Genomic DNA, 19,884 nt, shown 5'->3' with positions numbered 1-19,884 from the left:
CTTTATTATCCCTCTGGCCACCAAAGTCCTTAGAATGGGATGAAGAACGCTGGTTTTAGGCAGAATCAGAAAGTCCAATTGCAACTTTAGGGATACTGAAAGCCCCTCAAATCTGAAAGATGTTTCACGCAGGTGAGACCAAGAGAGGCCCTGTCGGTGCAGCCAGGGCCAGGGCTGAAGGACTGACAAATGAGTCTTCCCAGCTTAGAGTGCTCTGTCCTCTCCCGGTGAGTCCCCATGTAGGACCTGGACCCAAGTAGTCTTAATATCACAAGAAAGCAAAAATCGATACCATCACGGCAGTGGGTGCCTACGGTTTATTTATGAGTATAATCGAAATTGAGAGCAATTTCAGAACACGCATTAAACAAATATCTATTCAGAAGTTAGTGGATGGATCTTGAGGACATCATTTGTTAGACCGACAGAAGAAGCAGGACCCCGTGCTTGGACTGGGGGAAAAGACACAATTTAAGATGCATGGATTGCATTAATGAGACAGATGGAATTAATGCTCCTGTTTCGTGTTTCTTTTGCCTTTCCTACTCTGCCGCCTGGATTTCCGGAGAAACTGAAACAAACGGAACTCAGTTCTCCTACTCTCTTAAACTTATTTTGAAATTATTCTTTAAAAGAACTCAGCATCAAACATTTTATTTCCACCCACTGACAGGTGTGGAAACTACTTAAGGAGAAGTTCCTTTCTACCAGAACCAGAGAACTTTGAAAGGCCAAATTATCTCTGAATGGCAAGCCTTTGCATTCTCATTAGGAGGATTTTTTGTTTGTTTGCTTCTTCATTGGTTAACTGTTAAAGAATAGTCTTAGTATTTCTTCCAGTGGTACACAGGTTCATTCAACAGAAAACGAAACATATATATATATATATATTTTTTTTTTGCACAGTTTCCTACTGAATAAAATAGGAAACTCTGCAAAGCATGTTTTCATGATGTTTTATTAACATAATAGTCTTCTTTTTACTTTGTAAGGATTTTACTTTATACAAAACAAATGCTTAAATTCTTAATGCATACATTACCAATTATCATTTAATACAAATGTATTTGCCTGCAACATTTTCATTTGGGCAGATTAAAAAAAAAACCAAAAACTTGTAAATCTTTTGTTTGTTCATTCCTGGCTCTCCAACAATGAAATCTGGTCATACTTTTCTATAAAATAATGTGATTTTCTTTACAAATGCATTTTATTAGAAACTTTGATGATATTCACGTCAATAACAACAGAAACAAATGAATCTTGATGGAAGAGATCTATTTTTAAAAATATCTCTAGTGCTTTCTTTTAAACATTAACAATTGTTTAAAATTACAGTTTTTAAAATGTACTATTCTGTTTTGAACATCACGTGTTTTGTTTCACAGATTTGCCGGTGAAATTAAAAGATTTAGCTAAAATAGAATGACTTCAGAAGATATAATCCCAGATATTAAGAAGCTTTGTACATTTGGCATCTGATCTTGTCCCAGATCACCAAGAAATAGATATATTTCTGGTCACTCTGGAGCAGTAGGTGGCACACTAAATTTTCCCAATGAACAGAAGCATTAAAAGGGTATTTGGACAGATCAGTGAATGGTTTTTAAATTTATTAACCTCCAAAGAAAAGTCACTCGGTTACAACAATTTTAGAAGTGTTTTTTAGGCAAGAACAACAAATACAAACTCCAAATTCGGCTGTTCCTGAGCCTCAATTTAAATGTTTTTGAGTGCCTGGTCATTTATTACCTTCCACCGCTCTGATAGAGTAATGTAGTTTAAAAGTTTCTTCAGTTCAAAGAAAAAGTTTGATAAACACAGGCAATTAATATAGAATTCATTTTATTCAGAGCACCACTTTTCACATGAATTATCTGAAAGTGAATTCTCATTCCGGGGCAGGGTGGGAGGGAGAAAAAAAAGGGGGGGGAAAGAAAGAAAAATGCAAACATCATTCTCACCCTTTCTCTTCTTTTGACCTCCCTTTCGATATCCTCCCCTTCACCCCACTTTTATTTCTTTATTTATTGTTGGTTGAATTTTTTTGGTTGAATTATTTGTTGAACGACTGCCAGGACTTGGCTCAATATAAACACAAAAATGCACCCAAATCATAAAACTGCTCTTCTTTCAGTTATGTTTTATTTGTAAGTGTACTAGGACACATCCCCCTGTTGTATTTTGGCGCACAAAAATGGTTCTGATAGAAGTGGGGGAAGAGGCAGGTAGGAGGAGAGCAATGACATAACCAAGGAGAAAGCTCAGCAGTCATACATGGACAGTTAGATCAATCCGTGAGACATTTCAGGATTAACACTGGCAGTTTGTAACCACTGTGTGTGTGTGTGTGTGTGTGTGTGTGTGTGTGTGTGTGTATTAAATAAAATATTTACAATAATCTTCCTTTTTTCCTTTTCCTCTAAATACAAGAATATGACAAGAATGTTGTGTTTTCAGTGGAAACAGGCAGTAGACTGTGAAATCACACTATCCACAAAACGGTCTACCAGAAAGCTAGCCCAGTTTAGTGCTCAGTTTCAAATGCATAGAATGTTTGCGCTGCAAACAATGATATACAACGTAATTAAATAAATAATGCCTAACCAGAGTGAGACCTAATTGTGTTTCTTTCTGCACCTTTCAGATCATGCATGATTTCAGTATTGTTAAATGGCAGGGGTTTTTTCTTCCTTTTCTCATTTGTTCTGTAATTTTTAGTTATGGTTTAAGGATGGTAATAAACCATCTCCACATGAGATCCAAAGAGTATTTTGTACACAAAGGCATTTTACCTAACCACCTTTAACTGTCTCATTTTTCCCCCAATCCATCAGCAGCTTGGAAGGTACCTTGATTATTACTATGAAATACTATACATGATTTTCTATTTGAGCAACTGATAGTGCAAATTAAAGTTCTTGCTATCCAACATTTATCCCCAGTAATAAATGACTCTTGGTTAATAGTAACAAAAAGGAAACAGTTGTTCTGCTTTCCCCCAGGGGAACATGCAGACTTTTTGGAAACAAATGAGTTGGGGGAAGACCTTTAAATCTGTTTTCCTCTCTTCTGGGATTTAGGTGAATTTCTCACAGCCAAGTCCTGCCCCAACTGAAAGCAGAAACTTCTCAACATTTCAACGACTTCAGGTTCTCCAAGAGAGGAAGAAAGGGGACCTAGAAGAGCAAGATGAGCCTTATTCAGTGACGAAAATGGAAAATGAAAGTATCTTTCCTAATATTTTCCACCCCCGCAGTCTATTTAAATAAATAGGAGGGGGACCTCCCCCCCCCAAAAAAAGCAGATAGTTTGAAATAAAGCACACTCTGAAAAATAAAAGGGCAAGCTAAAGTATCCTAAGTGTGTGTGTTGGGGGAGCTTATTTTGAAATAGTCTGTTTTCTAGATTTTAGGAACAAAAATTAAAAGAGAAAAATCTTGCTATAATTGTTTTACTTTACTAGAATAAAATATTTACTTCAGAGACCCTAAATTCTGCCTTTTAGACAGCTCAAAGACAGTAATTCTCACTTTCTAAGACTTTCACCAGATTGGGATAGACCACACGAATGTAGCCACTGTGTGGAAACTTGGATTCCACCTAAACAGCCTCTGGACCTCAACCCTCTTTGAGCTGTGCTCCCACTCTCTTCCCTGGAGTGCAGCCTTTGGAGTCTCCTTCGAACAGGGAAAATAAAGAGGATATGGACAGGCTGGAGGTGAGGCTTAAAGGGAAAAATTAAACACGCAGACAGAACAACTAGCTTCCCTACCCCAAATTTCACCTTTCCTTTCTTTTGGTTTTCTTTTTTGACTCAGTTCACGTGTGTAGGGTTGGGGCGGTGGTAATATTGGTAGTGCTCTTTTTTCTCTTCCTTGGGGGTAAATGAAGCTGCAGATTATGGCTCTCGGAGTTAAATTTTTAAAGCATGTTCTTTGCTTTTGTTTTTGTTTTCTTTTATTTGTCTAATTTTTGGTGGTTGGTAGGGTTTTTTTTTTAGTTTTTTTTTTCTTTTTTGTACATAGTTCCTTGGTCCCCAGGAGATTTTGATAAGTGTCTCTGGTCAAAAACAGTCCATTTCCCAACCCTTCCCGTGTCGCCCCCCCATCCCCCAGAACCATCCTGCTTCTTAAAACTCCCCTGCTCCAGCCTCACTTTTTTTTTTGAACCCCTATTCCCTTGCTCATCTAAATGCTCCCTCCTCCCCTGTTGTCTTCTTTCTCTACACCCAGCACTCTTGTTTTCTAGGCTGGGGGAAGGTAAGGGCAGGGAGAGTAGAGTGGGGCCCAGGAAAGAGCAGGGAGGGACTCCCCAATTGCAAGCAGGATAACGGACACTTCAAAAGCCATGGGAAGCAGGTCAGAGGAAAGCCCCCTGAAACGCCCCCTCAGCTTCTCGTTCTGTCCCACCCGGCACCACCCAACCCCCTCAGTAAGTGGCGGAGAATTTCATCCGCTTCTGCTTCTGTCTCTGGTTGCAAAACCACACCCGCACCACGTTCTTTTTGAGGTCCAGTTTCTCAGCGATGGCTGCAATCTTCTCCGACGAGGGCCGGGGTTGTACAGCGAAGTAGGCCTCGAGGGAGCGCTTCTCTGGCGCGGCGATGGAAGTCCGCTTGCGCTTCTTCTCCCCGCCGTTGAAGAGCTCAGGCTTGTTCATTTTCTCCCGCTGGGCACCCTCGGCTTCCTCTAGCCAAGCCTGAAGGATGGGCTTGAGCGCAATCATGTTGTTGTGCGAGAGCGTGAGCGACTCGAACCTGCAGATGGTGCTCTGGCTGAGCGATCCCACGCCCGGGATCTTGAGGTTGGCCAGCGCCGAGCCCACGTCGGCCTGCGTCACGCCCAGCTTGATGCGCCTCTGCTTGAAGCGTTCAGCAAACGCTTCGAGCTCGCGCGGGTCCGTGTCCGAGTCGCAGATCGACGCCAGGCCCGCCGCGCCCACCACTGCCGCCGCTGCGGACGCTGCAGCCACCTGCCCAGCCGCTGCCGCTGCCGCTGCTGCTGCAGCGCCGTGGTGCGCGGCCGCTGCCACCAGCCCGGGGTGAGGCAGCCCGGACGGCATGTTCATGGCAGCCGCCGCTGCCGGGTGCGACAGGTGGCCCAGGCCGTGCATGTGCGGATGAGGGTGTGCTGAGCCGCCTAGGAGCCCGCCACCCGGGCCGCCGCCACCGCCCCCTGGGCCACCACCGCCGCCGCCGCCCCCGGGGCCGCCGCCACCTGGGCCACCGCCGCCCCCGGGGCCACCGCCGCCCCCGGGGCCGTCGTGGGCGCCTCCACCACCACCCGCAGCGCCCGCGCCGCCAGCTCCAGCCATGAGCGCGAGCGAAGGGGACGAGATGTGGTCCAGCAGGTCTCCTGGCTCTAATGCCTGGTGGTGGTGGTGATGGTGGTGGTGGTGCGCCAGCGGCACGGTGGATGTGGACGTGCATGGCACGCTGTTCATCGTGTGGTAGGTGGCGTCCGGCTTGAAAGGGTGGCTCTTGCCCTGGGACACCGCGATGTCCACGGCCGCCAGCGCCTCGGCCCGCGCCAGCAGTGTCTCGTCCAGGCTGGCGAAGAGGTTGCTCTGCAGCTGCAGGCGACACAAACCAAACCAAAAAAACCACAAAACCAAAAAAGCAAAAACAAAACACACACACATACACACACACACACAAGCCAGAAAGCACAACAAGCAAAAGGCAAACACAAAGCAACCAAAATAACGACGGGGGTGGGAAGAGTGGAGGACGGGAAAGACGGAACGGGGGACACAAGCAGGGGAACAGACGAGAAGGGAAAGGAGCGTAAAGAGGGGTACGGAAGCAGGAAGAAAAGGTGACACAGGAGCACATTCCGGGAACGGGCGTGGGAGACGAAAAAAGGAAGGGGGAAAGAAGAAGAAGAAATGGAAATGTAACTCGCAGCTAGGGACCAGTGTCACACACCCGGGCACGCATAGAGACCGCCTTTCTGAGGCGTGAAATTAGCAGAGAAAGTGGAGGGAAGTCGAGAGTCACGGCCCCAGAACTCCCCACTGGTCGCAGGCGCTTGACACAGAGGCAGAGGCAGACCGAACACAACCTTAAGCACCGCTGAACAAAACGTGCCTCACAGCGGGATTTCTCTAAAAACCCCTGCCCGCGATCGCCCGCACCCGGACCTGCACACACCAGCACCCGACATGCAGAGTCTCCGAGAGGGGGAGGGGGCGGGCGCGCGGGCCGGGGCCACGGGCGCGGGGCGCTTACCGGCGGCGTGGGCAGGCAGGCCCGCCGGATGGCCTCGGAGCTGGAGTGCAGCGACGGATACTTGTGCTCAGGGAGGGTGGGATGCATGGCAAAGTGTGGCTGCTTGCTGTTCATGGACATCATCTTGACGGCTGGGCATGTAATCCACAAACACTCCGAAAGTCCGCGGGAAAGTGTGCTCGCCGGCTCCCCCGGCCTCCCTTCAGAGGCTGCAGCCGCGGCGGTAGCGGCGGCTGGCGGCGGCCGCGCCGCAGGCTGCTGCTGCTCCTGCTGCCGCCCGGCGCTCCCCAGACCGCGCAGAGCGCCGCGCGCCGGCCTCGCGGTGCCGCTTCTCCTAGAGCTCTAGCCTGGCGCGCCGACGGGATGCACTCTTCTTACACCTGAGCCCCACTTCTCGCGACCGGCCCGGGGAGCTCTCGCGAGAGCTTGCGGCCCCGCCGCGTTGACAGGCATCAGCTGTCTGTCTAGCGCGCGCTCTCCCTTTCGGCGGCGCCGTGCGTCTGCACGAGCGCGCGCTCGTCGAACCGCTATCGACGCGTGGGAGCCGCTCTTATAGTGACCACCAGCAAGGACAGCGCAGGTGATGCACCTGTAGCTGCCGGGGCATGCGCAATGCACGCCTTACCTTTCCATCGCGGGTCTGGAAAGATCAGAAAGGCCAGCTATTGTCTAAGGATAGCCACCTTTTAGGAGGAAGAGGAGATGCACGCACGCCCCTCTGTGGGTTTTTTCCTCTCCCCTTGCAAGTCCTGAATATATGCGCATTACTTAGGTACACCTCTCCAGGATGCCTAACAAGCTGTTATATAATGTATACAGCTGGGCATTTGTATGTTAAATTATGCCCGCGCATTCTTCTGTACACAGGGAAAAATAACAGCACAGAAATGTGGAAGGTGCTGTCTTTTGCTGCAAGAAACTGTTTCTTTCAAGGTTTATAAATAGGTTCCTGGAGAACAGTCGCGGTGACAGACATTTGTTTGAAGCAGTCAGACGCTATTGATTTTCACATAATTTAATTTCCTCCGCATACTTTGTTGTTGTTGTTGTTGTTGTGAATATAACTGTGTCAGGCACCACCAGTGACAGCCACTTAGCCACTAGGAGCATGTGCTTTCTACTCGGAAAGGCTGTTGAAATTGTGCGTTTCTCTTATTGTTTGTCTCCTTTAACCGTGTACAAACCTACGTTTCAAACGAGCTCCTAGTGATCTGAGGCTCCTAGTAATCAAAAGGAGAAAGTAGTTAACAGGGTGTACTTGGGATCTTTTCCTCTTCTCTTTACCCCCTTTCCTCCCTCTCTCTCTCTCTCTCTCTCCCTCTCTCTCTCTCTCTCTCTCTCTCTCTCTCTCTCTCTCTCTCTCTCTCTCTCACACACACACACACACACACTCGCACACACTCATTCACTCACATTTTATGCTGGAAACTCCTGGAAAAGAAAAGTGCTTCAGAGAAAAGGGACTACAATGTGAAAAAAAAGAACTTTCTTTTCCATCCTTTTGTTTCTTTGCCTCTTATATATTTTTCTTCAATAGGAGACAGAAGAAAGCTAACGTATAGGAAAGCATGCTTCAAACTATTAATTCTGCAAAATCAAGACCTAAGAAGAATAAATCAATTAGCCAAACTGTTATATGGCCCTCATGTGGCAGGCAGATCAAGAGGAGCTGCAGTTCAGGTGTCCAAGTCCCTAGGGACACAGCACTTGCCCGAGGTGATAATAACTGCCCAGATGTTATCATATCTGCCACAAGAGAACTGGAAGCAGCAAGGGGCTACTTATGGGAAACTAGATGAGATAAATAATCTTTCAAGTCTCTCACACACCAAGGAAGTCTGTATTTCCACCAAAGAGCAGATCTCATTTCTGTAGACCTAAATGAGCATTTCTGTGGATTTTCTTTCCTTGCATAAATGCATGTACATGCATTTAGCATACCCACTCACCTATTCAGAGTCCAAGAAGAGCCCACAGAAGTCACCATGGCTTTTTCTTTCTTTTCTTTTCCGTTCTCCCACCCCCTACCTTCCTTCTAGCCCGCAAGGGAAGTAAGAAGAATGTTCACTTGCTGGTGTGAGAAGGAGCCACTGCTCCATCCATTATGCAGTCCCCTAGGAGCGCTAAATGCAACTTTACCTCAACAGGGAATGGACGATGAGCAGACGTCGCTGGAGGGAAAAAGTGAGTCCAATGGTCATAGTCACTCCAGGTGTCCAGACTTTAACCTAATCCTTCCTGACATCCGTCCTGATAGATCCCAATTCTTTCCTGTGGTGGGTAAGAAAGGGCCCCTCCCTACCCCTGACTGGGGGCTGGTTCCTGCAGCACGTTTTCCACCCCACCCCACATTCATCCCCTTCCCCCGCCCCAATCCCACCCTTCACCCCACCCCTCACCCCACCCCAGAAAAGTTGGCCTTTAGGGACCCCCAAGGGTGCAGGGCAGACAGAAAAGCAAACAAGCATGGGTTTGTGGCCAGGTAGGTCCACAGATAGGGAGTCCCTAAATACCCCCAGGTGAACCTTGATTTACCCCTCTGACCCTGGGAGGCCTTTAGTAAACCCAGCTGAAGTATAGTCTGCCTGATGAAATCAGGAGTTCACTATCCCACTACCACTCCTTTCCTAACTCACCTCCCTCTGGACAACTGGAGTACCTTCCCACCTTTGGGTGAGGCCAGACCTATCTCCTCTTTTTGAGGGGAAATATGAGGACTGGGTACAATCCTTTCTTTTCCTTCTCCCATGGATGGGAAGCCCACCTGGCCACATGTGTTTTTCCACCAAGGCAGCTGTAAAAGAGTTCTATCAAGCAATAAACGAGTTTAGGAAAGAAGAGAGGTCAGTCGGGGAAAACAAGGAAGAAAAGGCAGGGAGAGTTCAACAAGCAAGGGCTGAGTGGGTTTTGTGAGAAGCTCCTTGATTGGGTCTCTTTCAAAAGGAGTTGGAGCAGTGGCTCAGTGTCCTTGAGTTTAATCCCCAGTATGACCCACCAAAATAAAGGAGCTGGAGACTGGGCAGGAGAGGTGTGCCCCAGAGATGTAAATTTTTATTCCAGCCTGTTGTTTTTCTGAGACCAATTGTTTCACCTTCCCTCATTTACTTTCAACCTTATCTTCCTCAAATTCTTGCTGAACCTTAGTCTAGGCAAGACATTAGAGATAAGAGGTATAAATTAAGGGTACCCATCCTCCAGGAGGTGACAGTCCATGAGCATGAGGAAGCTACAGAAGAAAGGCATTTAAGGTACAAGTTAATAGATGCGATGAGAGGGAGTTGAACAGAAATGCAAAGTGATGCTTGAAAAGTTATCTTGCATATTCCTGGACCTCAACTCCAGTCTAAAGAGTGAGGCACACTGGTGGGTTTTTACTTATGATGGGTAAAAGGAAAGGGTTTCCGGCCTGGACTCAGCTCACCCATATGTCACTGCTTTGTTTTCCTGGCTTGGCAACTGCTGTAACTAGTTGGCCCCTGCCTGTGCTAATGATGCCCACATGGGGTCTAAGCCTTGGCATAGATTCCTGGGCAATTTCCCCCCACCTTCTTGTTTAATGACCCACACAGATCTCCCTCCTCCCCCACACACCATCTCATAGCTTTGCATTTTATCAAGAGAGGGATAATGAATGCACAGCTATTGATTTCCAAGGAATTTCCGCCCCCAGGGACAGGGAGTCTATCATCTGGATCAGAGACACATTTCTTTCCCTCATTAATTAATTTTCTCCTCCTCTTTTGGCAGGCCTCACTTCACATTTCCTCTAGTAGCTCCCCCATCCCAAGCTCAGGAAGTGAACTCATTGGCTGTAGTGAGGAAAAGTGGGAGAGGCTCTGTGAAAGAGCCCGCACTGTACCTGTCCTGGGTGTACCAGTCCCAGGCCAGGACGAGCCTGACAGCAGCTGCCCATTTGGGCTGCCTTTCTCCTTTCAGTGGGGCGCAGGGAAAAGTTAGTGTTTGATACGACAGTGGGCTACCTCCCGCCTCTGGTGGTGAACCCTAATTTCCGGGGTTTAGGGAATGGGTTTTCGTCCGGAAAATGTCGACATAAGTGCACGGTGGTTGTATACATACAGGTGGAGGGAGTCGGACCCCACACTTGTCAGAACCTGAGGGTCTGATCCCACCTGTTGGCCCTGCTACCTGGGTCCTGGAGGCTGAAGCCTGGCCTTTGCTCTTGGCAGACTCAGAGTGTCACGTATTTCTTAGATATTGGCAATTTTGAAACAAGGCACTTTTCACCACTCAAGCGAGCGCCCACCGTTCAGAGGAAGCCCCAGAGCCCAGATACTGAGGACTTCAGAGGCCGCCTAGCACTGTTGGGGCAAAGGGAGGAGCAGCCCGATGGAAGGGGTTTCGGATCAAAACACTGGCCGCACTTGGGCTGCCCCGGCGACCTCCTGCAGGGACACTCTCTCAAAGTGTGAAACAGAGGAGGAACAGGTGTGGTGCTTTCTCTTCGCTTCTGCACCGCCTTCCCAGGGTCTAGCCTGGGCTGCTTTCATCCTTCGTCTCCCTCATTGCAACTCTTTGCGCATCCTGGCCCGGTAGCTCCCCCGGTGATTGCCACTGAGTTCCTCGCGGATCTCTATAGTGGCCCTCTGACCACCTCTGGCAGCCCCCAAGGCCACTGGCGCCTACCCCACTGGGTACCCAGCGGTGGTCTTGCCCTTCGTAGCCAAAGTAGCCCCTAGCTATAGACTGGAGCCGCGCTCTCGATTGCTACCGGCTCTGAGATTTCCTGGAGGCTACTGTCCTATTTCTTTACCCCGCTCTGCCTAGCACCCGCAGCCTCTCACCTCCCTGGTTCCCAAGTCCCGGGTGGGTGAGGTCTTGGGCCTCTCCGGACCTTCTCTCCTAAAGACTCCCAACTCGGCTGGCAGACTAGGCTCCAGCTGGGACCCGCAGGCGACATTCTCAACTACAGCAGTGGAAAATCCATTGTTTTCTTTCCTCTGGCTCTTTTTTTTTTTTGTCTTTTTTTTTGGGGGGGGGGGGAACTAGGGTCGAACCCAGGGCTTGGTGAATGCAAGGCAGACGCTTTGCCACTGAGCTACATCCCAACCCTCCTCTGGCTCTTAAACTCAAGTGTAATTTCCGTTGGGGACATTTTCCTGGATGTGGAACACCCCACCCAGAGATGTCGCTGATGACCTTGCGACCCTGAGGATACCTCTCAGTCAAGTTCATTGCCATTCATTTTCTCTGCATTACATATATAGAGATCTATATTTCTACATCTCCACCTGGTCTCTCTGTGCATATAAAACCCACCTACCTTGTGGAAGCCCTACCAGTGATGCCTGACAACTACGTCTCTGTCCTATCAGGGATCGGCCTCCGCTGCCTGCCAGTTGCCGGAAACACTTTCGCAGCTCAAGTGAACAACGTTATATCACTTAACAAGGCCACAGGCCCCTACGATTTAGGTCCCGCGAGGAGCAAGGGCTCCCCTGCCCCATCCGCGCCGGCCCTTTCAAAACTGGAAGAGCGCGCAGATCAGAAAAGCAGCTGCCAGCCACCGCCCACCCCGGGTTAAAACAAGAAGCAAATCTCTAGAACAGCCAGCCAGCCCGTGACCCCACGGGGATCAGATGTTGTCTTCCTTCTCCCAGACAACCGCCTGTGGGCCGCTCGGACCTGGACACTTGCACGCCTTGACTGTAGGGAGCTCTACTGGAGGAAATAGAAAGCAGAGGATCCCCACCCAGTCCCGCAGGAGTGAGGTTCCGAGGACCGAGAGGCGGGCGTCGGTCGCCCTCCGCAGGCTCTCTTCTGCCTGCAGAAAGATCCTCAAGAGGGTCTGGAAGCCGCGGAGGAAACCGCGAGGCAGCGAGTCCAAGCCCGAGAGTGCGGAGCTGAGTCCTGTCGCCCGGCTCTAACGCTGGCCGGTGCCGCCGCTTGCCGCCCCTCCTCCCCGCCGCCCGCACAAATCAAAGCCCCTTGCGAGGGACTGGGAAATAGTTGCCTTGTCATGTAACACATTGCCCTGATTTATTATAAAATTTTAACGAAATCATGCATATTTTAACAGCCTTTAATCACTGCATGAAAATTTAATTCATGGACTGTAGCGCGTTTAAATAAATGAAGTGTTAATTCATTAGGATTAATTAATTTGTTAAAGGATTGTGTGCAAGGTTAAGGTGGAAAGAAAACTCTTTGTTGGCTTCGCGTCTTAATCGTCAGGTTTCCAGAGTGATAATAAAATGAAAGGAAACCGCAGAACACGCGGAAGGAGTAGGGCTGGAGAGGCACCGGCTGAGAGCACCCTCAAAAGCGCGGGAAACTCGGGCTGGAGAAGCCAGGAATGGTTTGTGCTCAGAAGTGACTGGGGAGGAGGGGGCGGAGGTTGGGGTTGGGGGAGACCATAATGGTGACGGGAATCAGAGAAGGCTGAGTTCTTTAGGGTCCAAGGGAGAAAGGGAAGCTCAGAAATAAGCTGGCGGGACAGATCCCACCTTCTTACCAAGTTGACCCCATGGGTGAGGCAAGGTTGCCCCTTCCAGCCCTCAGAGGGCCAAGCCTGGACTTAATGGACAGTTGATGGACCAGCCTCGCCACCTGCTAAGATTTTTCAGCGCCAGGGGAGTCACTGTCTCGCCATCAGGCCGCCGGTCCTGGCGACTAGGGCAAGACCCAGAGCCTCGGGGGATTATGACTGGAGGAGGAGCAAAGCCCAATTTGCAAAGCTTAGGCAGTAGCAATACGGGAAACCTCAATTCAGTCAGGAACCCAGACTTTAGGATGGGGTTCCTTCAGCGCTTCTGAAACCGCTGATAAAAAGGTGCCCCCTCCTGCATAAGACAAAAGTCTTATGTGCCCAATTCTTTACTCAACCTTCAGAGACCTAGTAAGAATAGCACCTCCATGAAGCCACCAGATTTCCTCACAGTTCAAGCTCTCTGCAACGTGAACACTCTTCTATTCACCAATGTTAAGAATCAAAATGGACTAGACTTACAGGTTCCCTTCTCATAAGTCTCAGTAAATGTCTAAGTCAGATCCTTATCCTTTGTGGAAAGCCCTTACACCCACAGATTATAAACACAAAAAGCCCACCTACACACTTGGCTTAACCCGACTAATATTATTAGAGAGGGTCTCCTCCCTATTAACACAGCAAACCTAAGAATCTACCTTGTTTCAAAAAGTGGACTTGGCAACTCAAAGTATTCTAGACTGTTTCAGCCACATAAAACTGAAGATCACCCTAGCCTGTGCTCTAGATGGATTCTTAAATATGCATCTTAATAAATGCTTCCTCGCTATGAGTGGGGTTCCGAGAATTAGGCAATAAATGTTCACTATGCACTCTGAGATCATTGCTTAAAAGGTTTTCTCTCTGCCAAGTATTATTAAAGGGATCAGGTTACATTGTGATAGGCAAAGGCTGTATTGCAGGACTCCCACAAATAGGAAAGACAGACCTTCTTATGAGGTTTTGGAAACTCTTCTAACAGGCCACACACCATAAACTGTTAATTTGATGCTCTCTACAAATACCATCCACAGGCACAAAAGTGGAAAAAAAATCTCTCGTGCAGATTATTACTTTGAATAATTGCAAACCATTCAAGTATATGGAGACAAGTTCCTGAAACATATAGTTCAAGATCAGGTGCTCTTGTTTAGTGGTACCTTTGTTTCAAACTAATGTAGATACCAAAGAGATGACAGGAAAGCCAAGCAGGTTTGAAATTAAGAGACTTGAGTCTACCATTTTCAGTTTTTTTTTTTTTGTCAGCTGACTAAACCAATAAAAAGGACATAATTTTTAGGTGTTTTTAAAATTAAAAATACTAAAGGTCATGACAACAAATCCCTAGCATCTAGTTATATTGCTATAGTCAGCAATTTAGAGAAATTAGCCTCAAAAGCTATTTTTATAAAAACATGAAGTGATATCACTAATATACTGTTTTTCTAGCATAACTTTAGTGATATTAGTCAATAGCAAAAGAAAATTTAAATTTATAAAAATGTCAGAGTCATTGTGAATCTTTAAAAGTATATAGTTCCTATATGGAAGCTGAGCCAAACATATAGTTTCTATATGGAAGCACAGCCAAGACCAAGGAACACAGGCCAGGCAGGAAATAAATGTCACTTGTAAAGAATACATGAACACTCTCAAAATAATTTTAAAGGTACTCTTGGGAAATTCAAACCATTCATCCTTTGTTTCCAAATATGAACTCACACACAGAAATGGAAGAGCATAAGCTCTGGAACCAGAGACCCATTTTTAAAATATGGTTCCATCCAATTTCAGCTGTGGTAACTAATCCTCAAGTTGCTTTTCTGTAAATTAGGGAGAACTACATCTCTGTCCTATCAGGGATTGGCCTCCTATGCCTGCCAGTTGTCTTCCAGGATTTAAGAAAAAGGATTAGATGAGATATAGGGGAGTAAATATTTGGTCTCAATGTTGGCTTATGTATATATAAAAGACATATTTGAAAATCCGCGAGACTTCCTTATTTGTCATGACATTAGATTATGGTAAAAACATAAAAAATAAGCATGTTACCAAATTCAAATTCTGTACAAACAGGAACAGCATGGGCTGATGTATGAAATATTGCTTTAGGAAGGATGAAGAGCCTCTTGAAGGTAAGCACCTGGGAAGCACTCTAGACCAACAGATTAGTAAATAAGGCTACACACTTAGATTTGCAAGACACACTATCGGTATTTGGACTAAATACACATTCTTGGTTATAGACAGAGTGAAGCCCCTTTTTTCTTAGTTCATTTGAGCTGTTATAATAAAATACCTTAGATCAGCTAATTTATTAATAGAAATTTATTTTTCACAGTTCTGAGGCAGGGTAGTCCAAAGATCAAGGTCACATGGTAGAAGGGGGCAAAAAAGCTCTTTCAGGCCTGAGTATTAACCCCATTCACAAAGGCAGAGCCCTCATGACCTAATCGCTTCCCAAAGGCCCACCTCTTAATACACTACCTTGTAGGTTAGTTTTCAATACATTAATTGGGGACGGGGTTGGGGGTGGGGTGGACATACACATTCACTTAGACCATACCATCCCTACATTTACTGACAAAATTTTTAGATTTCTTCATTTGAGTTCCTAATGGATAACCATATTATCAAAGATATTTAAACTGCTAATAGCTCTGAAAGTATCTATTAGCTTTAACCTGTTATATATTAGCTTTTTCTGGTTGTTACTTCTGAAATTAGAAAGCATAATTCTCCAAATCATAGAAGTGATTTTGTTATATTTTTATGATTTCATTGAATCTTGAGTCTATTGCAACAAGGATCAGCATTTTTTTCTGTAAAACAAGGCAGACTGTACATATTTCAAACTTTCTAATCTATATGGTCTCTGTTGTAGCTTCTCAACTCTACCGCTGTATTGCAAAAGCAGCCATAGATAGTAGGTAATCAAGTGAATATAGCTGTGATACAGTAAGACTTTATTTTAGAAACTTTGAAATGTGAATTTCATGTAATTTTCTTGTGTCATGAAATATTAATTCTTTGGATTAAAAAAAACCACTTAAAATTCATTTTTTGCTTATAAGCCTTTCTAAAATCTGGTATAGACCAGATTTAGTCCATGGGCCAGAGTTGAATGACCCTGTATTATAAAAAATAATTACAAATAAATTTCCCTGGTTTTTACAGGCTAATTCAATATCTGAGACATCAAGACATACAGTGCTTATGACATTCTTTATTCAATTCACATAGAAAAGCATGCAGTATTAATGTAAAACAATAAGGTATTAATGTAAAATGTTCAGTACACATTAGATAAACAAGTCATTAGCATACAAACCCATTTTTAAAGACGTTTATAGGCATACCAAACATGTTCAGAATAATATACTTTTTCAGAGCCTAAATTAAAACTTGTGCTTAGCTCTTACCTATCCTTACCCCCTCAACTCTTCATTTAGAAAAGTTGTCCTACATACTAACCAACTGAAACTTCTTTTTTAAAAGAAGTTTAAAGAAATATTTTTTTAAGAAAACAGAGCAAGCAAAAATGCTGCCATGCATTTCCACAAAGAACAGTAACATGCAAAGAAGAACATTATCACTATGAAAATCCCTCCCCTATGATATAAGTGGATCAAGGAACTTGGTAAAGAGTGCTTCTGTACCTATACATCTGGAAAAATGAAGCTGTGATGTTGAAGCTTCTTCAAACTCAACCATGCCTTCCTTCCAAATTATGCTCAATTTCTGATTTTATATAGACACAAAAAAGATGAGCATATATAAGCTACCGACATAGAATGAATACTTTCATAGAGAAAATATATTCTTTCACACTAGCAGAACATTTTCACAAAAACTGGATAAAGCACAATTGTAAAAAATGCAAACATATATGTAAAATTTAACAAAAAGTAAAAGAACATTGGACTGAAGTCAGAGTGCTATTTCTTCTTAAGGCCTTGCATAAAAGATAGGCCATCACAAAACATAAATAAAGAGGAACACACAAATAACCTACACCCTAGAAAAAGCTTTAAAGAAACTCTTATGAGCTAAATACTAAAAGTTTTACTTAAGAATACAGTATTGAAGACAACTGAGCCTCATTAATAAGATACTGTATCTAACAATTAAATAAAATTCAAGGAAACAAAACCCACCCAACCCAGATACACATAATATTCACTAAAAAGAAAACAATCAAACAAAAACTTTCTCACTACTTTCTCAGGTCCAAAAGATATCTAAATAAAAATAAAAAGACGAAAGTCTTTTTCAAAATGAAATAAGTACAGTGGATACAGATTAAGTTACCATTCTGACCTGGCATCTGATTAAAGATCATCAATTCAAAACCGTCTAGGACTTTTATAAAGGGAAAAAAGTAACTTTAAAAAATTTTTATGTTCCTTTCAGGATAAAACCACAAATAACACCTCCCTAATCAGTCAACTTTTGGTTGCTTTTGATGGACTGGCATTGGAAAGGCTGCTCTGGATTTTTCTTTTTGTTGACTGATTCACATTTTTATTCCTCTTTTCAGGCACAAAGGAAGTAGACCAAGGAGACTGAAGGTGGTTATGAAGACTGTGCATTTCTGAAGACGTCTTAAATAATGATGACCCAAACCTTTGATCTTCAAATAGTCGATGTGAACTACTTAACAAAACACCCTGGGAAAATTCTGTCTGAAACAAACAGCTTGGGGGTTTGATATCATTAGTTCCTGGATTAGAAGTAGAATGGAGTGAAAAATCTTCATTCATTTCTTGGTCTGATGGAGAGAGGAGAAAAAAGGAAGTAGGTTTCCATTCATTTCCATTTTCTAACTGATCAGTAGTTAGTGAACTTTTGGAAAGGTTTAGCTTAGTTCTTTCTTCCAGCTTTTCAGATTCTTCAAGAAATTCACTGCCTTGAGAAGACTTTGATAACCCATCCACATCCACAGACTTAAAACCATTATTACAAGGGCTCTTGCTATTGTCTGACTCTGACATCATTGAGTCCAACTCAGAGATTTTGTCAAGGTAAGCAGCATCCATTGATGCTTCGCTGGATGTTCTTGTCCGGTTCATTTCAAAAGTGCGAATACAATTCAGCCTCTTGGATAAACATGAGCCTGACTTCTCACTCAATTTTAAAGATATTTCTCCGACAGAATTTGCTATTGTGTTCTCCTCTGAATTTTCAAAATCCAAGCTTTGGGCATAGCTTGTGGAGCAACAATCCCAAAATCCTGTCTTTGGGGAAGTAAAACATTCTGATTTTTTTTCATTTTCATTTCTACTTGTATCATCTTCTGAAGAATCTTTATTACAAACATTTTGAGAATCACAAAAATCATCAAACACCAATTTTCTGAGATGGTTTGAGTGCTTTTTAGAACTTCCTGCTTTGACCACAGAGCTTTCTCTATTTTCTGGTGTATTTAGCTGAAGGCAACTAAGGGACAAAGGAGTACAAGGGGCTGGAAGATCATAAAGCTCTTCATCTTTAAAGGGTACACAGTCATTTGGTTTATTACTCCACTCTCCTTCCAAATAAGTATCCATACTTGTATCTGTCACATCTAACATTATTTCTACTTGTTTTTGGTACATATCTTTGTTCTTAGGACAGTTTGATTCTGTTTTGCTAGTGTTTTCCTGTCGGGCAGAACTGGTGTCAGAGATTCGGCCACTGGAGGGCTTTGCCAGGTGGACAGTAATGGAGGCAGATGAGCCAGGTTGCTTTCTGGCACTATCACCTTGATTCTTCGATGCCACATCCTCCTCACTACTCTTGCTCCCATTGCCATCTGCAGAAAGTGCTCTCTGGCAAATGGAATCTATAGTTTCCTTTTCTTCACTTGAATTTTTTAGTTGTGCAACTTGAGATTCTAGTTCCTCTATATACTTATCACTCCGTTCCAGGGCTTTCTTGAGGCGATTGGTTTCACGTTCATACTGTTCTACTTTGGACTGCAGAGCAGCAACTGTAAACCTTCCAAACCTAGAAGGAATGGAAGGATAATTAATCTCATAGTTCAAGCTGTTTTCTTTTCAAAATTTAAAAGTGCAAATTGTCCCAGCACATTCTAATTTCACATAACAATGACATTTCAAGCCACTTAGTGAATAGAACAAAGCTATACCAGATATTATATCTTCAAAAATCGTTTCCCCACCTATGTACTAATAACCATATGATTATAGCAAAGATCTAAAAGGACACTGTAGTGGTAGAATCAGACTACTGGTAAGCAAGAGGCAGAAACTCACTGATGATTTCCTTTCTTCTTCAAGAACTAGTTCTATCAATTCAGTTCATATATGCATGAAGAGTTATCCCCTAAAACAATGGCAAAGATTTATGATAACATTTGAACAGTGGTCCACATCTTGAAATATTTACATTCAATCATTTTCCTATTGTAGAGCAGTGTTTTACAATACATTTCTTATACAATGTCACCTTGTCAAACATAAAACACCAATTTGAAATTCAGAAACTCAGAAGTCTGAGGAGGGGTGGTTTTAAATACTTATTTGGATCCTTTCAATTACAGCCACCCTCTGTATGAAGATTTTCTGTGGCCTTTCTGAGCAGTAGGCTTTAATTCATTTCAGCTTTACTTATTTTTGGCATTTTACAATTTAGGATATCAATCTCATTTCTTCCAACTCTGAAATACAAAGTCAGTCCTTATGGTTCCAAAATAGTATGCATAAAAACATTTTTACATTTTCTGAACAGGAACATTGTGGACACGGACTAGAAAGAACATATCAAAAATTTACTCTTTTTACCTGGTATTTTTTCCCATTGTTCTGTCAAGAACAGGTACTGAGTTCAGCTCAGAAAATAACTTTTGAGCACCTACTATAGGTTAAGAGGTATATTTAAGGTGGACACACACATGAATGAAACTATTCCAACTCCAAGGAAGAGAAAATATCCAGCTTAAATTCTATCTGACCACTAAGGAAAATTCTATCTTTCAGGAAACTGCAAGAAATGAGTAAAAAAACATAAGCCCATAAAAAGTATTTTTCCTCTACCAAGATTCTTGTCAAGAGCTTCAATCAACTTTTTGATGACATATATTGATCCACCTCTAAGAATTCAAAGATGACCTGTTTGCCGGAAGATATTTGAAAAGGTAACTTTTAAATTTTGTTTCTATCTTTGG

At 44.3% G+C, this 19,884-nt stretch overlaps 2 protein-coding genes across 4 annotated transcripts in view; both read right to left on the bottom strand.

Annotated features, from left to right (window-relative positions):
* Positions 1-285: 285 nt before the first annotated feature.
* On the bottom strand, positions 286-6,728 carry Pou4f1 (POU class 4 homeobox 1). 2 transcript variants are annotated; one of them, XM_078015757.1, is made up of 3 exons: positions 6,233-6,728; positions 4,498-5,574; positions 286-3,179 (listed from the first exon to the last, which is right to left on the bottom strand). In XM_078015757.1, the coding sequence occupies exons 1-3, from the start codon at positions 6,353-6,355 to the stop codon at positions 3,132-3,134; spliced, it is 1,248 nt and encodes a 415-aa protein (XP_077871883.1). In that variant the 5' UTR covers positions 6,356-6,728; the 3' UTR covers positions 286-3,131. The 2 variants fall into 2 exon arrangements, with proteins under 2 accessions (XP_077871883.1, XP_077871882.1); XM_078015756.1 differs by having other exon boundaries at positions 286-5,574; positions 6,233-6,725.
* An 8,298-nt stretch (positions 6,729-15,026) lies between these two features.
* Obi1 (ORC ubiquitin ligase 1) overlaps positions 15,027-19,884 on the bottom strand; it is a 48,110-nt gene continuing 43,252 nt past the window's right edge. For both annotated transcript variants that reach the window (XM_005324790.5, XM_078015755.1), the window contains exon 6: positions 15,027-18,704. In XM_005324790.5, coding sequence (XP_005324847.3) covers positions 17,162-18,704 — 1,543 coding nt within the window. In that variant the 3' untranslated portion in view covers positions 15,027-17,161. The remainder of the gene's footprint in view (positions 18,705-19,884) is intronic.

This window comes from Ictidomys tridecemlineatus, chromosome 6, assembly GCF_052094955.1.
Source record: "Ictidomys tridecemlineatus isolate mIctTri1 chromosome 6, mIctTri1.hap1, whole genome shotgun sequence".
In the NCBI taxonomy this organism is placed as follows: Eukaryota; Metazoa; Chordata; class Mammalia; order Rodentia; family Sciuridae; genus Ictidomys; species Ictidomys tridecemlineatus.
Note: the sequence above shows the minus strand (reverse complement) of the source record. Positions and strands in the feature narration are given on the sequence as shown.

Excerpts from the sequence above, each read along its gene's own strand:
- Pou4f1 (XM_078015756.1), bottom strand. The coding sequence starts at position 6,355 with ATGATGTCCATGAACAGCAAGCAGCCACACTTTGCCATGCATCCCACC. Across the intron at positions 5,575-6,232 it reads CCTGCCTGCCCACGCCGCCG|CTGCAGAGCAACCTCTTCGC; the intron begins GTAAGCGCCCCG and ends TGTCGCCTGCAG.